This window comes from Schistocerca americana, chromosome 3 (assembly GCF_021461395.2).
Source record: "Schistocerca americana isolate TAMUIC-IGC-003095 chromosome 3, iqSchAmer2.1, whole genome shotgun sequence".
NCBI lineage: Eukaryota > Metazoa > Arthropoda > Insecta > Orthoptera > Acrididae > Schistocerca > Schistocerca americana.
In genome coordinates this window covers 315,438,690-315,463,029 of record NC_060121.1, presented here as the reverse complement: position 1 = coordinate 315,463,029, position 24,340 = coordinate 315,438,690, and the positions used below count along the sequence as shown (strand labels likewise).

Here is a 24,340-nt window from a genome sequence, read left to right as displayed (position 1 = left end):
GAAAAAGAAAAAAAAAGACGAGAACGCATTTAGGTATTAACAGATCAACTATGAGAAGTTTTATTGGGATAAAGGAATGTTTGACATTAAGTTTGGCTTCCAAGAAGATTGTTAGTGTGTGGCCTTTCGTCTCTGCTTTCTGCGGACACAGCTTTTTTGCCATTTGTGCACACGATTACATGCAAAGTGTCTATTGCTCGTACTCACAAAAGGAAGAAGAATAGAAACGAAATAGCTACACATTAGGGCCCTATGGTATAGCAAGGAGACAATTTTGATCATTTTGTTCTTTACTGTTGATTCATGTTACTGTCATTAACAACTACCACAGCTGTATTAAAGTACATTTGTAATGGATCGACCGGTTTCTTTCAATGAACACCATTAGGTGATACTGCCAACAGTCTACGTCATAAAGTCCCAGAGAATTATGCTGTTATCATGACTCAGATAACCCAGTTGTCTTACATAACGATGAAGGCACGTTCTTGAAACATGGCGAGCACACAAACGTCCTCCAGAATGTGGCTTCCTTTAATGTTACGTAGGACGACTGGAGTACCTGAGTCATGATATCGGCACAGTTCTCTGAGAACTTGTGACGAAAATTGTTTCCAGTGTTACCTAACAGTGCTCGCTGAAAGAAACCGGTCGTGAGGTAATAAATGTATTTTAATACAGCTGTGGTAGTTCTTACTGACGTTAACATTCGTGGCAAGAAGAATCAGTACGATCTCTGCGAAGACACTAATATCACTGACATGCAAAGTTGATTGCTACAGAACGTCCCATACCAACATTTGTAGCAATAGAGATAACATTTAAATATCTGGAAGCAAAGATGCAGTAACTGAAATATTATGTTACATTTTCATAGGCAGCACATGTCCACAAAAATTACACTGGAGCTATGTAAAGGTAGCAAACCTCGTGAAACAGGGAACTATCACTAATACAATTGAGCACCTATCAACGGATGTTATGACTTTTCTTATACACAGAACAAATGGAATGGAAACTGAGGATCATTCTGGAGGGAAATACCTCTAACGTTTGTACGCTTTTCGACCATAAGGTAACTTCTTGAACCAACTATACTACACTAAGCAAAGCATTCTACAATGCATATATTATTTTTAAGCCCACAATGCTTTTCTATGCACGGTACTATTGCAGGTGGTATGCCCTTGGCTTCGTCCTAGTTGGTAAACAACTGACGAGGTAAGTTAAGGAGAACTATTGACCACTTTTATTTCCAAAATAGATACCGTTGCTAGAGCGTTGTTGGGCGTTAATGCTGCATTAAAAATCAGAAATCGATGCTCAACTTCTGATAAACAATTTATCGTGCGATAAAGAGAGAGCACCGATAGTACAGTGAATCGTGCAGAAAGACTAGTGCAAAAACATATCGTAGCAGCTGTGTCTACGTCACCCTGCGGATTTTCGATGATGGTACGATGTCGGATCAAAAACACCTTCCGCCTTCTAATTACCAATTTTATTTTATTGATGGGAGCAGTTTTGGCATTTCACTGCGCCATCTTGGGAAGAATCCAACCTGCCGGCCGCGGTGGTCTCGCGGTTAAGGCGCTCAGTCCGGAACCGCGCGACTGCTACGGTCGCAGGTTCTAATCCTGCCTCGGGCATGGATGTGTGTGATGTCCTTAGGTTGGTTAGGTTTAAGTAGTTCTAAGTTCTAGGGGACTGATGACCACAGAAGTTAAGCCCCATAGTGCTCAGAGCCATTTGAACCATTTTGAATCCAACCTCATGTGCAATTTGAGCCTGCAATCGATGAACGAAGGGATCCCGTTGTTAAAAAAAAGAAAAAAGTCCACGGATAACAGTTACTGAATACTGCCCACATTTAGACTGCACATGAGGTCGGATTCCTACACATCGGTCAGGAGGTCTGAAAATAGCGTAGTAAAACGCCGAAACTGGCAGCATAAAAAAAATAAATTGGAAATACAGACGGCTTAATGTGTTTTTGATTTGGAATTTTACACTGAACAGCCGAAGTCCGCGAACCATCCCGTATAAAGATTGTCTTACAGAGACTTTCAATGATTTAATTAAAATAGCAGTATTATTATTTGCGAAAATCCAAATAGCTGTCTTTCAGCAATGAACACTTTCATTAAGAGCTTGGAATTTTTGATAAAGCTGTTACTTTAAAGTTTTGTGACAAACAAGATTACTGGCGTAGGAGATAAGGAGCTAAGCGATCATATACGGAAGGGTAAGTAAATGAACAAGCGAGTAAAGAACTTTGCTAAAGAAATGGAAAACACTGAAGCGTCCCGTCTACATGGGAAGGGGAGGCTGTATTTCCTTTAATGATTTCCAGGCAGTTGGAAGAAGGTTAAGACGAGAAGGAAAGCAGACACTAGCCTTGAGGTTAGTGGTTCCTGGCGTGGCTTGTACCGACCTGCACGTACTGCCAGCCGGGGTCCACGCGCACCAGCAGTGCCTGCTCGGCGAGCACGAAGGCCAGGGTGCCCAGCGGCGTCGTCTCCGTCACCTGGAACAGCAAGCGCCGCCTTTAAAAAACAACACCCTGCACCAGCAGAAGAGCCTTGCTACCAAAGATAATGGAAATCATCTCCATTTTTAGCAATCGTGTACAATAGCTCGCTCGGCGACAAATACGTACCTAAAATCTGAAAAGCTACACATGTCACATCAATATACAATAAAAGGATTTGAATTCATCTTCATAATTATGGGCCCATACCGCTAACAATAATTTGTAGTAGGATTCAAGAACATGTAGTGTTCTGTAATTATGAAATACCGTAAACCGGAAATACGCTACTGGCCATTAAAATCGCTACACCACGAAGATGACGTGCTACAGACACGAAATTTAACAGACAGGAAGAAGATGCTGTGATGTGCAAATGATTAGCTACTCAGAGCATTCACACAAGATTGGCGCCGGTGGCAACACCTACAACGTGCTGACATGAGGAAAGTTTCCAACCGATTTCTCATACACAAACAGCAGTTAACCCGCGTTGCCTGGTGAAACGTTGTTGTGATGGCTCGTGTAAAGAGGAGAAATGCGTACCATCACGTTTCCGACTTTGATAAAGGTCGGATTGTAGCCTATCGCGTTTGCGGTTTATCGTATCGCGACATTGCTGCTCGCGTTGGTGGGGATCCAATGACTGTTAGCAGGATATGGAATCGGTGGGTTCAGGAGGGTAACATGGAACGCCGTGCTGGCTCCCAACGGCCTCGTATCACTAGTAGTCGAGATGACAGGCATCTTATCTGCATGGCTCCAACGGATCGTGCAGCCACGTCCCGATCCCTGAGTCAACAGATGGGGACGTTTGCAAGACAACAACATCTGCAGTTTGACGACGTTTGCAGCAGCATCGACTATCAGCTCGGAGACCATGGTTGCGGTTAACCTTGACGCTGCATCACAAACGGGAGCACCTGCGATGGCGTACTTAACGACGAAACTGGGTGCACGAATGGCAAAACGTCATTTTTTCGGATGAATCCAGGTTCTGTTTACAGCATCATGATGGTCGCATCCGTGTTTGGCGACATCGCGGTGAACGCACATTGGAAGCGTGTATTCGTCATCGCCGTACTGGCGTATCACCCGGCGTGATGGTATGGGGTGTCATTGGTTACACGTCTCGGTCACCTCTTGTTCGCACTGAACAGTGGACGTTACATTTCAGATGTTCAAATGGCTCTGAATACTATGCGACTTAACTTCTGTGGTCATCAGTCGCCTAGAACTTAGAACTAATGAAACCTAACTAACCTAAGGACATCACACACATCCATACCCGAGGCAGGACTCGAACATGCGACCGTAGCAGTCGCTCGGCTCCAGACTGTAGCGCCTAGAACCGCACGGCCACTCCGGCCGGCATTTCAGACGTGTTACGACCCGTGGCTCTGCTCTTCATTCGATCCCTGCGAAACCCTACATTTCAGCAGGATAATGCACGACCGCATGTTGCAGGTCCTGTACGGGCCTTTCTGGATACAGAAAATGTTCCACTGCTGCCCTGGCCAGCACATTCTCCAGGTCTCTCACCAATTGAAAACATCTGGTCAATGGCGGCCGAGCAACTGGGTCATCACACTACGCCAGTCACTACTCTTGATGAACTGTGGTATCGTGTTGAAGCTGCATGGGCAGCTGTAGCTGTACACGCCATCCAAGCTCTGTTTGACTCAATGCCCAGCCGTATCAAGGCCGTTATTACGGCCCGAGGTGGATGTTCTGGTTACTGATTTCTCAGGATCTATGCACCCAAATTGCGTGAAAATGTAATCACATGTCAGTTCTAGTATAATATATTTGTCCAATAATACACGTTTATCATCTACATTTCTACTTGGTGCAGCAATTTTAATGGCCAGTAGTGTACTTTGACCGTCATCATTGCTTTGGCTACTCATACACCAAAAGTTTTACACCTCCCTGCTGGGTCTCGCTTGGGTGTATAGTATACTGGATGGTTATAATTATAATTTCCTTCCTATTTAACACGTTATAACACGAAAACTAATTATCGTACGAGTACCAAACTTGGTAGCATTTATATCAAGGACACGGGGAAGAGAAATAATGCAGCACCAATACAATTGAAACACTTTTAATGTGCTCCTACGGTACATCGTACCATTACATACCGGTACCATTACTGCTACAAAAGGGGCTCAATATGGCACCCGTCAATGTCTAGAAGAGTCTGAAAGCACAGGATTGCATTCTGCACAGCAGAACTAAGCATTTCCGTGGGTATGCTGTCTGCCTCTCTTGATGTGTTACGCTTCAGATGAACACATTTGTGAATAGTCCCCTGGTAGATAGCGCCATAACCACGAATCGCAGGGAGTGAGATCAGGTGATCGTGCCGGCCAAGCATTTGGAAACGATCGGCTGATAATTCGATCGTTTCTAAAAGTGTTTCGGAGAAGCAGGTGAACTTCACGAGCGATGTGCGGTGGGGCCCCATCTTGCATGGAAACTGTTGAGTTCAATTGCGTCTCTCTCCTATGGGGCGGGTATGACATGCTGGCGAACCATATCGCAGTAACGCTGGCCAGTCACACTGCACGTCTTTGGTCCTTGAGTGCCAATCTGTTCAAAAGTGATTGGACAATGATGAACGTAGCTGTGAAGCCACACCATACGGTGACACGTTAACCATGCAGAGAACTTCATGCGCAGTGACTGGAGGTAAAGATCCCCACACTCGGCAGATATGTGTGCTAACCTCACCCATCAGACAAAAATAAGTTTCGTCTGTCCATAGGATGGTCCAGGGCCAGCCCTCGTCAAGTTCAATCCTTGCAAGAAAGTAGAGAGCGAAGTCAACACGTCGTTGTGTGTCCTGTGGTGCAAGCTGCTGTATGACTTGGATCTTGTACAGATACCATTTGAGAGTGGTTTTAAGCACCTTCCGTACAGTGGACCGCTGGATGTTCAACTGTCTTTACACAGCACGCTCACTGCCTGACCGCCGGGAACTGCTCGCAGCGTTGTCTGCCGTAGCAACAGCGATTTCATCAACTACCTATGATGCAACTGGTCGTCGGCCTCTTCCCGGAGCGACGCCCAGTTCTCCAGTTGATTCGAACATCTTCATCATGCTCCGCACAGCATACGGAGAAAGAGGACCCTTCCGTAATCCTTTCAGCCGGTAATATTCTCGAAGTGCAGCTGCAGCATTACTGTTGTATTGATGGTAGACCTTCACCAATAATGCCCTGCTCCTTTTGTCCAAGGTCATGTTGGTACGTCAGAAAGTACACTGAGACTGGTCAGGAGTGAGAGACTATGAATTACGATGACTGAACACGGCATCTGGTGACCATAGTTGGAACTGGACGGCGCTGCCGTGACGCATGGATATCATGCACCCCATACTCTGCACTTAAATGCTACCAAGTTTGGTACCCGTAGGGTAATTAGTTTCCGTGTTATAACGTGTCAAATAGGGCAAGTTTGATTATAACCGTCCGGTATATTTTTTGGTGGTAAAGTTCCATCAATATACGCTAGATGACGCCATGTAGTGCTGGTTTTCTTGGGCGATAGATGACGAACCTGGTGAGACTTACAAGTGTGTATCAAAAAGTGGGTTAAAATCTGGTTGTGCAAAATCCACCGATATCATTTAACTGCAAAGCCGTCGTGTTTTCAACCATGTCATGTATGAAACTTCATTAATTCTCGAAACAGACCACTGGTAAGTTTTTTGTCCATATTTATATATCTTCCTGCATAATACTATTTCTGAGGTCATGTTCATGATTTATCTGTTTCGGAGTAATTTTCACCACTGGTCGTTGTTACTCCAGGATTACAGATACACAATTTATTATACAGCGTTGATGCTATTAAAAGTGTAGAACTAAGGAGTGCAAACATTGACCATCTGTATCTAGACGGAAACTCATTTGTAATTGTTAATGTGCTTACAACTAAGAAAAACAAATGCCAGTCATGTATCTCTCAGATTGTAAGGTGTTGTGGTTCAGGTAGTAATTCACATATAACATATGATGTCAAATATCTCTCGAAACAATGAATGAAGTTTGTTTGGCCACAAGTGGCAGATATTGACTCAATAAGTGACAGATAACCTTAGTTCAAGCTGTGCCAGGTGTTTTGGATTTAGGTTTAAGAAGGATGAAATGCAAGGTATTATGCTCAACTACATTTGGAGCTATATGTGTTGCACTCCATCTTAGAACCTTTCATTACATTTAATATTGTGATGATGTATCACATTGTTTTATCTATGTACCACAATAGGTTTTTTTTTTATTTTATGCTAACATCAATGCATTTATTTCTAGATGGTCAAAATTTCATTGTGTTTTTCAAATATTGATCACAGATGGAATAGTAGTTGACAGTTGTGATATAAGTACAGGCCGGTCAATGCATCCTCGGATCCATGATAAATTTTTTCCATTACTTCCTTTGTAATTTAGAAAATGCATTGTACTAATCAGTAAGCAGACCTTTCATACAACCCCTCTGTTCACAAACATAAATAGCACTGAAGTTAAAAAGACAGTCATAATAATCAAATCTGAATCTGAAAATCAGTCATTGTATAACCGATTTACGGAACCTCCAAGAAAACTATCCCTTGACACCAGCACGAATTTAGAAAATATCGTTTCTGTCGAACGCAATAAATAGGAACGGAAGAGACGGGGGCTCCACCTGAGTATTACAAAAAATTCCGTTAAGTTTTGTTCGCACATAAATTACACAAATTTAAAGGTTGTAGATTTAACTAAATACCTAGGGATCACAATTACGAACAACATCAGCTAGAACCAACACGCAGAACTCTTGCGGGGAAGTCAGTTTATTGTCAGAACAATTAGAAGGTACAACAAATTTCATACGTTCCCGTTTTTATAATAGCTGCGCGGTATGAGACCCGTACCAGATGTGATTGACAGATGACTTCAAAAATTTCAAAGACATGTGGCTCGTTTTATGTTGCCTCTAAATAGGGCAGTGTGTGTCACGGCTATGATAGGTGAATTGGGGTGGCAATCATTAAAACAAAAGTCTTTTTTGATGTGGCGAGATCTTTTCACGAAATTTCAGTCACCAACTTTCTGTTCTGAAAGCCAAAATATTTTGTTCGCTCCTACCTACATACAGAGAAATGTCCATCGTGATAAAAAAAGACCCAGAAAGATTTTGGTGCTCGTTCTGCTACAAACTGTTCGAGCGTCGAACGAAAGAAAATAGTCTGAAAGTAGTTCTATTCAACCTTTGGCAAACACTTAAATGTGACTTCCAGAATATTAATGTAGATAAAGCTGTAAATAAAAAAGTGCTTGATGCCATTAGAGAATCGCTGTATAGAGTAATCATGTCTCGAGAGCCTTTACTACAATACATTTGTTCCCGTGTTATTTTCATCATTACGTTGCGTGAAGTACTTACGCCTTAACTCGCTTGCTCTTTCTCCTTAGGTCTTCGCGACAGGGGAATGATATCATTAAGTAAGCCATTTTTTTGTGATCACTGCGGTGATACTGAAATTATGTTATTCATTTAGCATCTGCATTGTCAAATTGGTCTTTTAAGCAGAGCGCATCTGTAGTGGACACACAGATCCAAGTAGGAGTGTTCAGGAGAAATGAGAAACGTGTGCGTCCATTCATACCATATATTTTAGAGATCTTAGTTGTTAAATTAATCATATTTGTATTATACATCTATATCTACATGGGTACTCTGCAAATCACATTTAAGTGCCTGGCAGAGGGTTCATCAAACCACCTTCACAATTCTCTATTATTCCAATCTCGTATAGCGCGCGGAAGGAATGAACACCTATATCTTTCCGTACGAGCTCTGATTTCCCTAATTTTATCGTGGTGATAGTTCCTCTCTATGTACGTCGGTGTCAACAAAATATTTTCGCATTCGGAGGAGAAAGTTGGTGATTGGAATTTCGTGAGAAGATTCCGTCGCAACGAAAAACGCCTTTCTTTTAATGATGTCCAGCCCAAATCATGTATCATTTCTGTGACACTCTCTCCCATATTCCGCGATAATACAAAACGTGCTGCATTTCTTTGAACTTTTTCGATGTACTCCGTCAGTCCTACCTGGTAAGGATCCCACACCGCGCAGCAGTACTCTAAAAGAGGACGGACAAGCGCAGTGTAGGCAGTCTCCTTAGTAGGTCTGTTACATTTTCTAAGTGTCCTGCCAATAAAACGCAGTCTTTGGTTAGCCTCCCCCACAACATTTTCTATGTGTTCCTTCCAACTTAAGTTGTTCATAATTGTAATACCTAGGTATTTAGTTGAATTTACGGCTTTTAGATTAGACTGATTTATCGTGTAACCGAAGTTTAACGAGTTCCTTTTAGCACTCATGTGGATGACCTCACACTTTTCATTATTTAGGGTCAAGTGCTACTTTTCGCACCATTCAGATATCTTTTCTAAGTCGTTTTACAGTTTGTTTTGCTCTTCTGATGAATTTATTAGTCGATAAACGACAGCGTCACCTGAAAACAACCTAAGACGGCTGCTTAGATTGTCTCCCAAGACGTTGATATAGGTAAGGAACAGCAAAGGGCCTATAACACTACCTTGGGTAAGGCCAGAAATCACTTCTGTTTTATTCGATGACTTATCATCAATTACTACGAACTGTGACCTCTCTGACAGGAAACCACAAATCCATTCACATAACTGAGACGATATTCCATAATCATGCAATTTCACTATGAGCCGCTTGTGTGGTACAGTGTCAAAAGCCTTTCGGTTTACGACTGGAAAAATTTCATCAGTACGCCATATGTAAACTATTTATAACACAGGATACATTATAAAGGGAAATTGTAATAAGAGAATTTATGCTTAAGATGAAAATAGCAACTTGTGGTCAGCAAGAATGACATAAAGCAGTTGTCACCACAAGAAAGTTGTGTCTGACATACCGGTTTTCGTATGTGTTTTTCTATAAAGGATATTTTTACGTCAATTTAGAATTTTTTCCACCCCATAACGGATCCGAGGCAGTAATATACTCTGTACGCCTATGGAAAAGTGAAAGCGTACCTAAAAAAAATTCTGACGCGCAAGTGTGGAGTTGCAGTTTACGAGGTAACAGACGTAGTCTAAAGTCTGGTTTTTCAAGTATTAACAACCATACGTTTACAGTACGTTTCGTAATGGACATTCACAAAACATTAAGCAGTATAGTGTGTCGTGTGGACGTAGATTTGTATGCAGACCTGGAACATGTCGTTGCTGGTGCGGAACGAGATGGTGCTGGGTATCAGCTTGACGTCAGGCTCCTTGTGGTGCGGCTTCTTCTCGCTCTGCCTGTTCACCTCCAGCGGGCGGAACTGTGGGCCGTTTCCGTACATCTCGTGCTCCATAGGACCTGCGGGAACGAAAACAACCAAAAAATTAGGTTTCATCTCTGGATAAAATTCCTTGATCAACGTTGTTGACTTTTTCTGGAAACATCAAGCAATTTTCTCTTATAAATTGCAGTTGTTTCAAAGAAAATGCCTTTTGCATGCTGCACATCGAAATTTTTATTTTTATTTATGCACCCAGACGCGTTTCGCCTTTTTTTTTTACAAGGCATCTTCAGTGGGTGTCCTGAAATATTTCATGATTTGTAAATATGAGCCGGCCGGAGTGGCCGTGCGGTTCCAGGCGCTACAGTCTGGAGCCGAGCGACCGCTACGGTCGCAGGTTCGAATCCTGCCTCGGGCATGGATGTGTGTGACGTCCTTAGGTTAGTTAGGTTTAATTAGTTCTAAGTTCTAGGCGACTGATGACCTCAGAAGTTAAGTCGCATAGTGCTCAGAGCCATTTTTTTGTAAATATGACTAACAACTCACTGTTTACACTGATTGATCATATAATAGACAGAAATCCCAACAAACGATTACACATCTGATTCCTCTCGTAAGTATATCCAGAAAACTATAATAATAATAATTATTATTATCATTATTTTAAAAAATAGTAATAAAAATAAAATTAAAATTTTTTATTTTATTTAAGAAAAAATCTCTCCCCCTCTCTAAGACACACACGCGCGCGCGCGCGCACACACACACACACGCGCACACACACACACACACACACACACAGACACACATTCACAAAACAGTTGAATGCAGAAAACTGAGAATGTTGCTAACACTTAGAAAAACAACTGAAACTCTGTATTAAAAAGATGGCAGTTACAGTGACGTGAAACGTAAACAATGAACTGAAAGTGAACTGTAAGATGTCCACCTGATTGCCAGATGAGAAAAAGCAGTTTGCTTAGATGCAATGAATTAGAAGTTACCTGTAAGTACCTTTCCATTTCACAAAAAACGTTAAGGAACTGTTTTTAAATCTATTACCAAGAAGTGAAACCATAACCTATGTGTAAAAATGGACAAATCATGTAATATTTCAGGACACCCACTGAAGATGCCTTGTAAAAAAAGCGAAACACGTCTGGATGCATAAATAAAAATAAATATAAAAATTTCGATGTGCAGCTTGCAAAAAAGGCATTTTCTTTGAAACAACTGCAATTTATATACAGCTGCTGCGAAAATGGCCACTACAAGAAACGTGTTAATTTTCTCTTAATTTGTTGCCTTTATTACAAGATGCCCAGCACCTGATACCTAAAACATGCTATGACAGTGATACAATTCTGAAATGTTAGGTTTTATATAATGTTGTATTTCACCTATTTTACTGTTTTAACTATTACCATCGTATACAATATACTTAGCTACGTCTATTGACATTTTGCCCAGCAGTAGACATGTTTACGGCCCTGCAAGTTGCTTGCAGCTATTCATCCTATACTACTGAATTATCTAACCAATAATCACCACCGACTTATATTTAGTACAAAACAACATGAAATTAGCATCTCCTGCAGTCATCATTACATCGTCTGTGGAACCGACACGCTAAGTTCCAAATCATACCAACATTGGACACCTGATCATGTCTGGCGGTTTCTAGATGGCAGTAGGCGGTCCTGCCATTTGTCCCAACCCCTCCCCGTTGCCCTCTCTCCGCCCAATGAACAGTGCGGTACTGAAGGTCGCCTGAATATATACAGGGCACTCAGATGTTATCTGGTCTGGGATTCATTCAGGAGCACCGTATCCGCAATCTCCTGTACGCTTTTCCCCTGTTCTGTATAAACATGATGGGCAGGGGCCATGGACGGTAAGGAAGTGAACAATTCCACGTGTCGGTTAGAAAATAAAAAAAAAACACTTTCGGACTCTGGCAAAGATTCCGTTCTATCCTATGAACTGATTAATAGGCTTCCAGTTGTTTATACAGTATTCTTTTTTCCTTCTCATCGAATACTATTTGGCCAGCTATTTGTTTAATTTTGTCGGATTGTTCCCTTTTAATCAATAATGTGCAGCTTGTTGCCGAATTATCTATGCACTGCAAATACGACTAATGTAATCAGACCGCTGAACACGTTCTAGATGCGTGAATACTTCTGAGAATAATATTTCTTCTCTTCTCTGGCGATGGCACACTTCTCGAGGTTAAGTCTTCAGGCATACGTGCTTGAGCCATAGCCGACAACTGAAGCACGTCAAGACGTTAAGAACATTAAACGAGGGTCGGTTTGGATTTTTACCTTTCTGTGACTATGCTTTTGAAACAGTACTTTTTCTTTTTTAAAATCAAGCCAGATCTCCACTACCAACCCTTTCCTGAACATTTGATTTGACTTGATTTAAGGTATCGCTTTGTTTAACACGTCACTTCAACTCCGAAGGAATGAAGAAAGATTGGAGATTAACGTACCGATGACAATGATGTCGCTAGAAATGGAGCACAGGCTCGGACGAAAACGTAAGGCCCCATGTCCTCTCCATGTGAACCATCTCCGCATTCATCTTAAGGGGCTCCGGAACGCCCTATACTTGCAATGTTAAAATAACGCTTATAAATTACATCTTTCCTCACAAAGTATTTGAGGTAGGAAGTTGAACTTTTTACAGATTATTTATTGGAATATGGGCTACAACTTAACACAGGGATTTTACAAAATTTTACTTCAGTTATTAAAGATGATTTTTTTTCAATTGTAATGAAAATTCACAACATTTTTTTGCAATTTTTTATTTATATATTCAAAAATATACAATTTTTTGGAAAAAGGCTGTGTTAAATTATGCAGAAGGTACTGTGTAACATTTACTGAAAGTTTGAAACAAATATGTTTGGAAGATCCTTAGAAAACGTGTAATTAGTATGAGAAAATAAAAGTTTTGGGAATCGAGCGACAAAGATTGGATTAACTTTTTAGTGCATTCCAGGTCCATAGGATGGATTATCTTCATCCTCTGCAAACTCCTCCTCCAGCTTCCTCTTGTTCCTCCTCCTGTTTACTCTTGCTTGTATTTCTAGACTCTTTACAGCCCTGTCTGCAGCCCGAAGGCGTTCCTTGTCTAAAGCAAGCATCGCTCGTTGTTGTGTTCGTAGATTTTGCTACCATTTTCTTCAGTTGCAGTTACTGCAACACTGTTCCAAAAGGTGGTCATGTATGAACACTTATCACATTTCAGTTGTATTTCACTAGCAAGTCCTACGTGCTTTATTATGGAGAGTTCCAGACCAACTTCACTACAATGAATACATCTTACACAGTCTGAAAAAATTCTTTTGAGAACCGACATATCAAATATTTCATTCACATCCGATTCGCCCATAAAACATGCATAGTTTTCACTCATTGAACTAAGCTTCTTCTGTGAAGTATTTTCTTTCCCACTTTGACTGGTATGGGCAGGTGTACTTGAGAGGTTAGGTTCACTCACTTGATTATCGTCTTTATTGTTTACAGTAATAACACATACCTTTGGCTTTCCAACATTTCTCCTTTTCTTAAAAGCCTTCAGAGGATTTCTAATAACTTTACTTTTACTCATTATTATACTTCAACAAAACAGAGACTCAAGAAACAGAATTAATTACGAATATTTTCGAGATAACGACAGAGTAAATAAACATGAAACAATCGACAATCACACCAGCGATATATATTGAACCATCACAGGTTAGCCACAACACATACTTTATCTCACATCACTAAAATGTACCTGATGAACACGGACGTTAATAATAACACCATTTGACAGCAGTTTAACAGCGCCACAGTGGGTCACGCCCATGTAGAACACATTTAAAAAAAAAATTAAAAATAGTTGTAGTCTTCGGAATTGAATAAATTATATATCTATTAAAAGGTAATAGTCTGCAGATTCAGAAAACGTAAAACAGTAAAAATTGAACTTTTCATGATTTTGAGCCTTTCCGGAGCCCCTTAACTGATTTAGGGAAATGATAAAAATCCGCACCTGGACGGTCGGACGAGGATTTCTACTGCGAGTCCAGTGCCTTAACAACTGCACTACCTCGCTCAATCTTCAACTCTGAATAGTCGTGTAACCATCTGCAGTTGTCTATATTTTGTGATTCTTTTTGATATTTTTCAGCAATGCTTAACTAGCCCAGTGTGATTTCAGACATATCTTCTCACGGGTCCGACCGACTGAGCTTTCCCGGCACGACATACGACCTGCATTCACAACTTTACTTCCCACAGGTTGTGGTTAAGCTACTACTCTGAAATACCTTTTCTTCCAGGAGTGCTAGTCCCACAAGGTATACGGAACGTTTGTGAAGTTTGAAAGGTAGGAGAAAGGTATCGACGTAAATAAGGCTGTGAGGACGAGTAATGAGTCGTGCCTAGATAGCTCATTCGGTAGAGCATTTGCCTGCCAATGACAGAGGTTCCGTGTTCGAATCCTGCTGCAGCACATAGCTTTAATCTGCTATGAAGTTGCAAATCAGCGCACCCTTCACTGTGGAGTGAAAATCTATTCTGGAAACACCTACTCACATTTCTTTCTTACGGCCGTACTGCATGATAATATGTAGTTGGCAATATGTGTCATAATTTGTGACCGATAGTAAACGGTAATACAGGCGTTTTGGCTGTGTTGTTTTTCATTACTGGACTTCGCAGAAAAGATGGTGTCTTAAATTTTTTCACCTGTGAGAGACACATTAGATGCACAACACTGCAACCAATTTATTCAAATCAAACAGATTAGTATCAGATTTTTTTTTTTACGTCAGTGGTCCTGGGGAAGAGTTAATCTCTTGTTTGAGAAGTTGAGCCCAGAGCACATTGAACACTGGCTTTGGTCTCCACCAACACTCACGTTCGTTCTGCTCCAAACTGACACAGTCCCATCTTGCTCTGTTTATTCTGGACTTGCCCCCTTGTGATCTGGCTGCTCAAAAATTTTCAGAAAATTGAATCTTCCTTGTACCTAAGCTACAGGTAATCGTTAATTCTCATATGTACAGCGATGTTGGAAAGGTTTTCTTTCCACAGCTGCGTTGTTGACTATTGGTGTATCGTGTTAGTTACTAAGTTGGAAGATACCCCAAAATGAAAGTTTGTCGTCACTGATCGGAGAAGCACGTCCTCGATCAACTTCAGTTGGTCTATTTCCCTTTAGTGTCATTCCTATGTTGGGTGCCGCATTTCCTACGATCTAGTAGAGTCTGTGGCTTGATTAGATTTGAGATATCCTTCTCCAAAGAAACTAGGCGAGCATATTGTACGATGGGGTAACAAAATGTCTGCTGATGACTTGCGGAACGTTTGCGGTTTTTTATATTACTGTTATCCAACCACTCTACTAGGCAACTTATTTTCGTGGAGATGGTGCTTCTTGAATTTGAATGCTTTGTAAATTTTTAATCGCAGACAGTTCTTAGTGTTACACGACTCTAGATCCATTCGTCACAATTCTACGTCAGAGCTGCAATGAATAAGCCCTGCTTTGTTACTCCTATGGAAGTCACTCATATCTGTCTTTGTAGAATTAAGTTTAACACAGCTTGTTGCGTGTTATTAAGGGTCTTATGCACAGATTCAAAACAGAATTTTTCTCCAGTTAGGGAAATATACTAAAGGCTGTGTTAATCCTTGCTGTCTGATCAACCTCGTACATTTTAAAGAGGAGTTGAACCTCTACACTTCCTTTCGTTAGATCAGCCAGCGAAAAATATACGATTACTGTTAAGAATAATCATTGTTAGACGCTAAAGCATAGATGAAATGTCACGTTAAGTGGGAACTTTCAACAGTCAGAGGAGTAAATCACAGATGATAAAAGACGTACAGATAGGAAAACGGAAATAAAGAATGGTACAATAATAAGTGTTCTTTCCCTTCTCACGTTTTTTTTAAAAATAGCACCTTCTGTTGAGACAGTACTAACAATTTAATCATCGTACTAGCTGTTTGTCCATCTGCACGCTTCTTAGATTGTATTTTAGGGTTGCCAGCCTAAGTTTTTCCTCAGAACCAAGTGTTACAGGGGCTATCGACGTACTAGACTATCTCAGTCCTTCTGATTACTTCGATGTCATAAATGTGTGGACTTATTTTTTGGACTGAAGTAATCCAAGGAGATTTTCAGATGGCCAGATTCGGCCACAATAAAACATAAAAAATACATAAGTGTGACAAAAGGTTGGACTGACCACACAGAAGGAAACACCAGGATAGACACTACGTCTACTTTCCTATTTCTGAGGCATAAGGTGCTTTGTCTCCCGTATAGCACGACTGAGATATTACGGAATAAGAATAGGTAGACTGTGGAAAGATGGTGAGGCGATTGTGGAGTTGTATTTCTGGTTGTACAATGAGGGATTCCGCAACAGGTTAGTTGCTGGTGAATGTTCCGCGTTGTATGTTCGTAGTCAGTATAACTTTTGTGGTTCAGACTTGCGCTGAACATCTTTAGAGGTGCTCCTGGACTGACGAGTCGGAAGTCGGACAGCGACATAAATACTGTAAAAGGGGACGTGATCGCCAGAGGTAATTATTGACAGAGATAAAACTTAACTATCGGACGGTCATCTGTCAAAGATCCTATAGAGAAGCCTTCGAAATATATAAATATGAGGACAATTTTAACAGAAAAAACCATGAAACTTAATGACATATGGTTAGCAGCTCTGTACAATCAATACATAAATTTTATCTTTCAACAGACGCCAATTCGATGGTTTTCATGTTTGACTTTTGACAAAGATCATTTCTGCCGATTACACCCCCTTTTCAAAGTATTTATGTTGCTCTTCGACGTCCTAATCATTAGGCAGCAAGACTAAACGGAACCAAGAGCACCGCTGAAGATGTTCAACAAAGTTGTGGACGCAACATTAGGAACAAAAAAGCCTTACGGACCACGATGATACAATCCAGAAGGTTCACCAACAGCCAGTTGTATTTTTTCATTCCCAGGAGTACGCAGTTAAAAATACGTAAAAAGATTGAGGGAAGTACACTATCTGATCAACAGTATACGAACACCCCTGTGTAATACGGAATTGACCACTAGATGACACAAGTGACGAACCCGTCAGTATAACAGGTGGCGGGGAGTATTGTATTGTTAGTAGAGAAGCTGTAGTAGCACAGTTGGTTGGTCAGGAGGGCTCTGTAACCTCCAATGTGGACTAGTCAGTGGATTTCAGCTGAGTAACAAACCCATCAGCAACATTTCAACCCTTATAAATTTGCCGAAGTCGACTGTTTGTGGTGTGACTGTGGAAACACGAAGAAACAGCCACGACTGAACCTGCCTCAGGCAGACCTCATGTACTGGCGAAAGTGCTACACAGTCCAGCTAGCACAGTGACTGTCGGTACAGTGGTTGAGCAGCTCCTCATAAACCACACATTTCTGTTGTCAGCACTAAGCCGCGCATGAGATGATGTAAAGAGCGACGCCACTGGGTAGTGGATGACTGGAAACGAGTGATTTCGAGTCGAATCATACTATATCCTGTGGCAATCTGATGGAAGGGTTTGGATATGGTAAATGCCTGGAGAAAGTTACCAGCAATTATGTGTAGTGCCAGCAGTGAAAGTACAGATGAGGTGGTGTTAAGGGGTGGGGATGTTTTTCGCGGTTAGGGTGTGGTCCCCTCATTACGCTTAAAAAAACACTAAATGCGGAAGGAAAGGAGCAATGAGCATATTTTACAACACTGTGTACTCTGCACAGTAGAGCAACAGTTCGGAGAAGATGACTGTATCAGCGAGACAACCTACATCTACATCCATACTCCGCAAGCCACCTGACTGTGTGTGGCGGAGGGTACTTTGAGTACCTCTATCGGTTCTCCCTTCTATTCCAGTCTCGTATTGTTCGTGGAAAGGAAGATTGTCAGTATGCCTCTGTGTGGGCTCTAATCTCTCTGATTTTATCCTCATGGTCTCTTCGCGAGATGTACATAGGAGGGAGCAACATACTGATTGACTCCTCGGTGAAGGTTCTCGAAACTTCAACAAAAGCCCGTACCGAGCTACTGAGCGTCTCTCCTGCAAATTCTTCCACTGGAGTTTATCTCTGCGCTGCTCTCCGTTGGATCTTCTCTATCTCTTCTATCAACCCTATCTGGTACGGATCCCACACTGGTGAGCAATATTCAAGCAATGGGCGAACAACTGTACTGTAACCTACTTCCTCTGTTTTCGGATTGCATTTCCTTAGGATTCTTCCAATGAATCTCAGTCTGGCATCTGCTTTACTGACGATTAACTTTATATGATCATTCCATTTTAAATCACCCTTAATGCCTACTCCCAGGTAAGTTATGGAATTAACTGCTTCCAGTTGCTGACCTGCTATATTGTAGCTAAATGATAAAGGATCTTTCTTTCTATGTATTCGCAGCACATTACACTTGTCTACATTGAGATTCAATTGCCATTCCCTGCATCATAGCGTTGATTCGTTGCAGATCCTCCTGCATTTCAGTTCAATTTTCCATTGTTACAACCTCTCGATATACCACAGCATCATCCGCAAAAAGCCTCAGTGAACTTCCGATGTCATCCACAAGGTCATTTAAGTAAATTGTGAATAGTAACGGTCCTACGACACTCCCCTGCGGCACACCTGAAATCACTCTTACTTCGGAAGACTTCTCTCCATTGAGAATGACATGCTGCATTCCGTTATCTTGGAATTCTTCAATCCAATCACACAATTGGTCTGATAGTCCATATGCTCTTGCTTTGTTCATTAAAGGACTGTGGGAAACTGTATCGAACGCCTTGCGGAAGTCAAGAAACACGGCATCTACCTGGGAACCCGTGTCTATTGCCCTCTGAGCCTCGTGGACGAATAGCGCGAGCTGGGTTTCACACGATCATCTTTTTCGAAACCCATGCTGATTCCTACAGAGTAGATTTCTAGTCTCCAGCTCCCTGTCATAAAACAGCATCCGTGAGGTAATGCAGACAATAACATCCCTGAAATAGACTGACCTGCCAAGCATCATGACCTGAACTCAACGGAACAAATTTGGGATAACTTAGAACGTCGATTTCGCTCCATATCCAGCGTATAACATCACTACTTTCTCTAGTTTCAGTTCTTGAGGAAGAATGGGCTGCGATTCCTCCACAGGCATTCAGAAATCTCATTGAAAATGTCCTCTGCAGCGTTCATGCCGTGATAAGGCGAAGGATGGACCCATCCCAAGTCAATGCCCACTGATAGGTGTCGGGATGCATTTGATCAGATAGTGTGTGACTGTGCTGTTGGATTGTAAGTCACGGGTCAAGAGAATCTATTTAATTGACTGTCTCACCTGTATTGCCAGCGCTGGGGTCGTCGTACTGCAGGAAGCGGAAGCCGTTCCTGCAAGGTTCCCCTGGCTCTCCCTTCTGTCCTTCATAGGACAGTCCAGGGCGACCCTGCACAGAAGAAACATCTCAGCTACCTGCACTCTTTTGGAAACAAAGCTGCTGCAACCAGCATCACTTATTTTGCTATAGCGGAATTCACCGTTGTATCATGCGTTTCGTGTCATCCATGACTTTCTCGTGAATATTTATTTCGTATTATATGATTCCAAGATCAAGAATGCATAATGGTATTGATGGTCTGACGCAAAGAATTGTTCTCAATGCAACTTACTGCTGTCAGCACCAGAGGACACAGCGAAGATCGAATGAGAGCAGAATTTGCGTTATTTTGCCCAATCTGGCGACAATGGACACATAGTGTTGTTGTAACATCGTAGGATTGAGCAAATAATTATCGAGATTCATCTTTGGGTAGAAACTGGCAGTGCAGTGTTTTCGTAAGACGTTTTCAGTCCTGTAGAATACTCCATGTATGCCTTGTAGGAATCGTATCCGGCAGCAACGAAACGATGAAGTAAATTCAGGACTGAATTACTGGAAGTTTATAACAGTATGCCCGACGCAGTCCGAACTCGAGACCTTTGTCTTTCGCGGACAATTACTCTGCCGACTGAGCTACCCAAACACGACTCACAGTTTTACTTCCACGCAGTTTTAACCTGCCAGGAAGATTCATATCAGATCTCACTTCGCCGCACAGTGAAAATTCTTTCAGGAAAATCGAGGATGTTAGTATGCTTTTCACTGAAACCGTATGATAAAAAAATATAAATTTATTTCATAGCGGTAATGTGGAAATAAATGTTCATAGAAACATCATTTACAGAGTAAATACCTACTTAATACTAGTAAATGTTGTCAAATACACAGTAAGACATGTATTTACAAGTTTAACTATGATAATTATTACTGCTAGAAAGTGGATCGAATTTTAGTGCCACAAGCAAGGAACACGTAGATACGATTAAGTCTCCTATGCTTAGTACCTTCCTGATACTGAAAATACAGTCAAAGAAAGTCTAAAGAACGTGGAGGTACGAGACACTGCCAACAGATCTAAAAAAGAAGATAGATATAGAGAGAGAGATTTCATCACTCACTAATTATGCATGTTCCAACGCCACTTACGTAAATTTACGTTAGCACGTGATTCATATCTCTTAATTTTCTTAAGAACTTGTTTAGACCAAACAATGGTGATTGTAACTAAAAAAAAGTCAGTCAAATATAAAGTCACATGGACATAAAATAATACATAATGTGAGACATTACAAGTTCTACTAGAAGGTTGCTCAATACTTTGACCATTGACTATCGCCAATCTCTCTCTCTCTCTCACACACACATACACACACACACACACACACACACACACACACACACACACACACACACTACATCATTACGTGCTTTCCTGTGCTCGTAGCGTGAAAGCCACAATTTTGGTTGAATACAGAAACCTGCCTTGAACTGCCTAGTACAGGAATGCACAGACGTACTCCAGGAATGCACAGACGTACTCGACTAAAATACATCCAGAGTCAAGATAAGAACTAATAACCAAGAAAGTGACTCCGAGATTACCTTTAATCGAAGACACATGTTACTAGTGTGGTTTTATTCTTTGTGAGTGGTAGAAATGTGTTAACTGCTTTGGTACAAACAGCCCAGACTCAGTTATTAAGCGACTTTGTAACCAGGTCGTTATAATGAAATTGGATCTACTCACAGAGATCCAGTGTAGGCTGTAACTATTTTATGGCAGCGAAACTAGATAGATATTCTAATGCGTCAAAGCGGAACCGATTTACAGTGAAAAAAAAAATGAGTTCCAGTTTTGGCCACCACGTGCAAATCTGGCGCTGTGAACACAAGAAAGAAATGTTTCCATTTGTAATGAATTAGGAATGGGACGTCGGTAGAATAGGCTAAACAAGTGAGAAAGCCATAATGTTGATTTTATTATTAACAGCTGCTTACGCAGTTTGTTCAATATGAGCAGTGGAGACGTCGACGACATGCTGTACAGCGCAACCTGTACCTGGGGACCAAAACTGGAACTAAATTTTTCGAGCGTAAATTGGTTCCGCATTAACACATTAGCATATCTACTTAGTTTCGCTGTCACACGATAATTACAGCCCACACTGGACCTCTGTGAGTAGCTACATTTTACTTTTAACCACATGGTACTATCAGTTTAGTTGTGCTCCAAAACATATAAATGTTGTAGAAATAAAAACAATAATCATATGCTTCTGTTACATTGTTACAGTTGGAACAGTTAATTTTTTCACTTTTATTAATTGTAAATGCCACACTTAAGTAAACTGTTGATAATTAATAACTGTACTAGTGCAGAATAGCTACTCAAACTAGATAATGTAATAAAGTGATCACCACATAAGTGGTTTGCCAAAGCGCGCTTAATACGGCACATCGCGCATGCTAGGAAGATGGTGAGGAGTGACAGAGTGTGACGTGGCAGACGACTCACCGGCGGACCTGGAGGACCCGGTGGCCCGGGCACGGGTATGTAGGCCGTCTTGCAGTTGCAGGGCGGCGCCGGGCGTCCTGGAGGGCCCGGCAAGCCCACTCCGGGGTCTCCCTTGTCGCCCTTCAGCTGTGAACACACAGGCACCATTACGTTTCATCCCTGCTGAGTGGAAGTTTAATTCGGCCGCTATCGAAGAATTGTAACCAAAAATCACCGAGCGATTTAACGCCAATCGACATACTACCTGCAGTACTTAACCCTTAACTGCCCGAATTTTTCAAAACTGGATATTTAAATTTATTTTCAATTTTTTGACTTCTTGTGCATCTAAGTAGTGCATATAAGCTATTATTTGACTCTTCTCTGTCTTAGTTTGTCTGGAACATAACATGTCCATATGGACGCGCTGGGCACTCAGATGCATATTTGAAATATTTTCTGTGATATTGAAATACATTTGAAGATATGTTTTATTAATCAGAATTTTAATACAGGTAAGGCAAAATTTGAACAAAATAATTCTTACAAACCAATTTATTACACCATACACAAAATAATTCGAAATCATTTGTTTTACTAACTTTCATGGTACACTCCAAAACATTCTAGACACAGTCCTACATCACATTTCCCACATTTTGAGCGAACAGCTGATGATTTCTGTTTGCAGTACAAACCTACACATCTTCTCTTCTTCTCAGCTTTATTGATATAGTGCTTTATACCATCATATCTGATATCACTTGGAACACACGATTTGTATCCACACATAGGACTGCTCCTTTTACGGGATTCATATATCTTTTTAGGTAAACTTGTACAATTTCTCTTCTGAATTGAGGTTGAGTAGTCCTAGCTCCAGTTCCTTTCTTCAGCTGCCACGCATTATGTACAGATACGTCAATCAGCCAAGAAAGTAAAGCCCAGTACCACTTCTTGTTTCGAATGTTTATTCTGCACGTAGCAATATTTTCATCCATCCTATCCACTCCTCCCATGTGTTTATTATAGGCTGTGATAATTTGAGGACGTTGTACTTGAACTGTCTTCTTCTCCTTTGCGGAATATCTTTTTACAAATGATACAGGTTCAACTCCTTCACAGGCCGGCCGGTGTGGCCGTGCGGTTCTGGCGCTTCAGTCAGGAACCGCGTGAGCGCTACGGTCGCAGGTTCGAATCCTGCCCCGGGCATGGATGTGTGTGATGTCCTTAGGTTAGTTAGGTTTAAGTAGTTCTAAGTTCTAGGGGACTGATGACCACAGATGTTAAGTCCCATAGTGCTCAGAGCCATTTGAACCATTTTTTTCAACTCCTTCACAGGTAGAAGCTACAGTAACCACTGAATTGTCCATCCATTTTGTGACTATAACACCATCATCCTCGCAAAGTGAGGATTCAAAATACCCCCTTTCCGTTTTAACTAGCGCTTTCTTTGAGGAAATGGGGCACGATTTGGGAACTCTGTTTCCTCTGATAGTGCCTGTTGCTCCATAGCCCTTTTCTCTCAGGTATGACAGAACAGAAAAACCAGTAAATAGGTTGTCAAAGAAAACGTGGAATGGCAGTAGCTTTACATCCAGTGTCATATCATCTATCATCTGAACGAGTGGGGCAGTAACCTTACCAAACTGTGCTTCATATAATGTATTTGGATTGGGTGATTTTCCTTGATAAAAGGAAAAATTTACCAGATATCCAGAAGTAGTGCATAAACACCATGTTTTATATCCAAATCGTATCGGTTTCCCCCTGATAAATTGCTTGCAAGAGTGTTTCCCAAAATATTTTATCATTGATTCGTCGTAAGACAGATGTTTCTGAGGAACAAAAAGCTTATTACATTTGCCTCTTACTATTTCAATAAAGGGTCTAATTTTCCACATCTTGTCCTTATCAACAAATTTGTTATTGTCGTTACAGTGCAGAAATCTAAGAATTTGTTCAAAACGATTTCTTCTCATGACATTGCATACAAAATCGTTTCGTGTGTCTAAATTGGAATCCCAGTATAACCTCTCATTAGGGAGAGAGTTATACCTACTTAGAATGAGGATCCCCAGAAAACACCTCATTTCTTCACAAGTTATATTAGGATTTGGAAAGTTCTTGAAAAGTGCGTAGTTGTTTGACTCATCAACTAGGAATTGTATCAGATCGTCATCAAATAATAATTCGAAAATTTCCACTGCAGACTTATCAACATACGTGTCAAAGCATGGATTCATGAAAAGACATCAAATTTGAAATTAGTGCACCATGAACCCAGGTTTTTTGCATATTTCTGTTCTGTAATCTATATTTCTGAAATCTGTTTCTGTGTGTGTGTCTGTTAATCTTATTTCAGCTTCAGCCCGGAGTTGTCTAGGATTGAGATTATCTGCTATTCCTCCTTCATCCTCATCACCCGAATCCTCATCCGTGAGGACTGCTGGATCAGGGGGCGTGATGTAAATTCAAACCCTCCCTGAAAACAATATGTGGCCGCCAACGCTAAAAATAATTGTAAGCCAACAATGAAGTGAAAACAAAACTAGTCAACAATTTAGT

At 41.2% G+C, this 24,340-nt stretch overlaps 1 protein-coding gene across 2 annotated transcripts in view; it reads right to left on the bottom strand.

Moving 5' to 3' along the window:
• LOC124605346 (collagen alpha-1(XVIII) chain-like) overlaps positions 1–24,340 on the bottom strand; it is a 650,709-nt gene that overhangs the window by 18,709 nt on the left and 607,660 nt on the right. For both annotated transcript variants that reach the window (XM_047136964.1, XM_047136965.1), the window contains exons 21-24: positions 21,794–21,919; positions 19,239–19,344; positions 9,777–9,928; positions 2,435–2,527 (exon numbers count right to left, since the gene is read on the bottom strand). In XM_047136964.1, the coding sequence (XP_046992920.1) occupies positions 2,435–2,527; positions 9,777–9,928; positions 19,239–19,344; positions 21,794–21,919 (477 nt within the window). The remainder of the gene's footprint in view (positions 1–2,434; positions 2,528–9,776; positions 9,929–19,238; positions 19,345–21,793; positions 21,920–24,340) is intronic.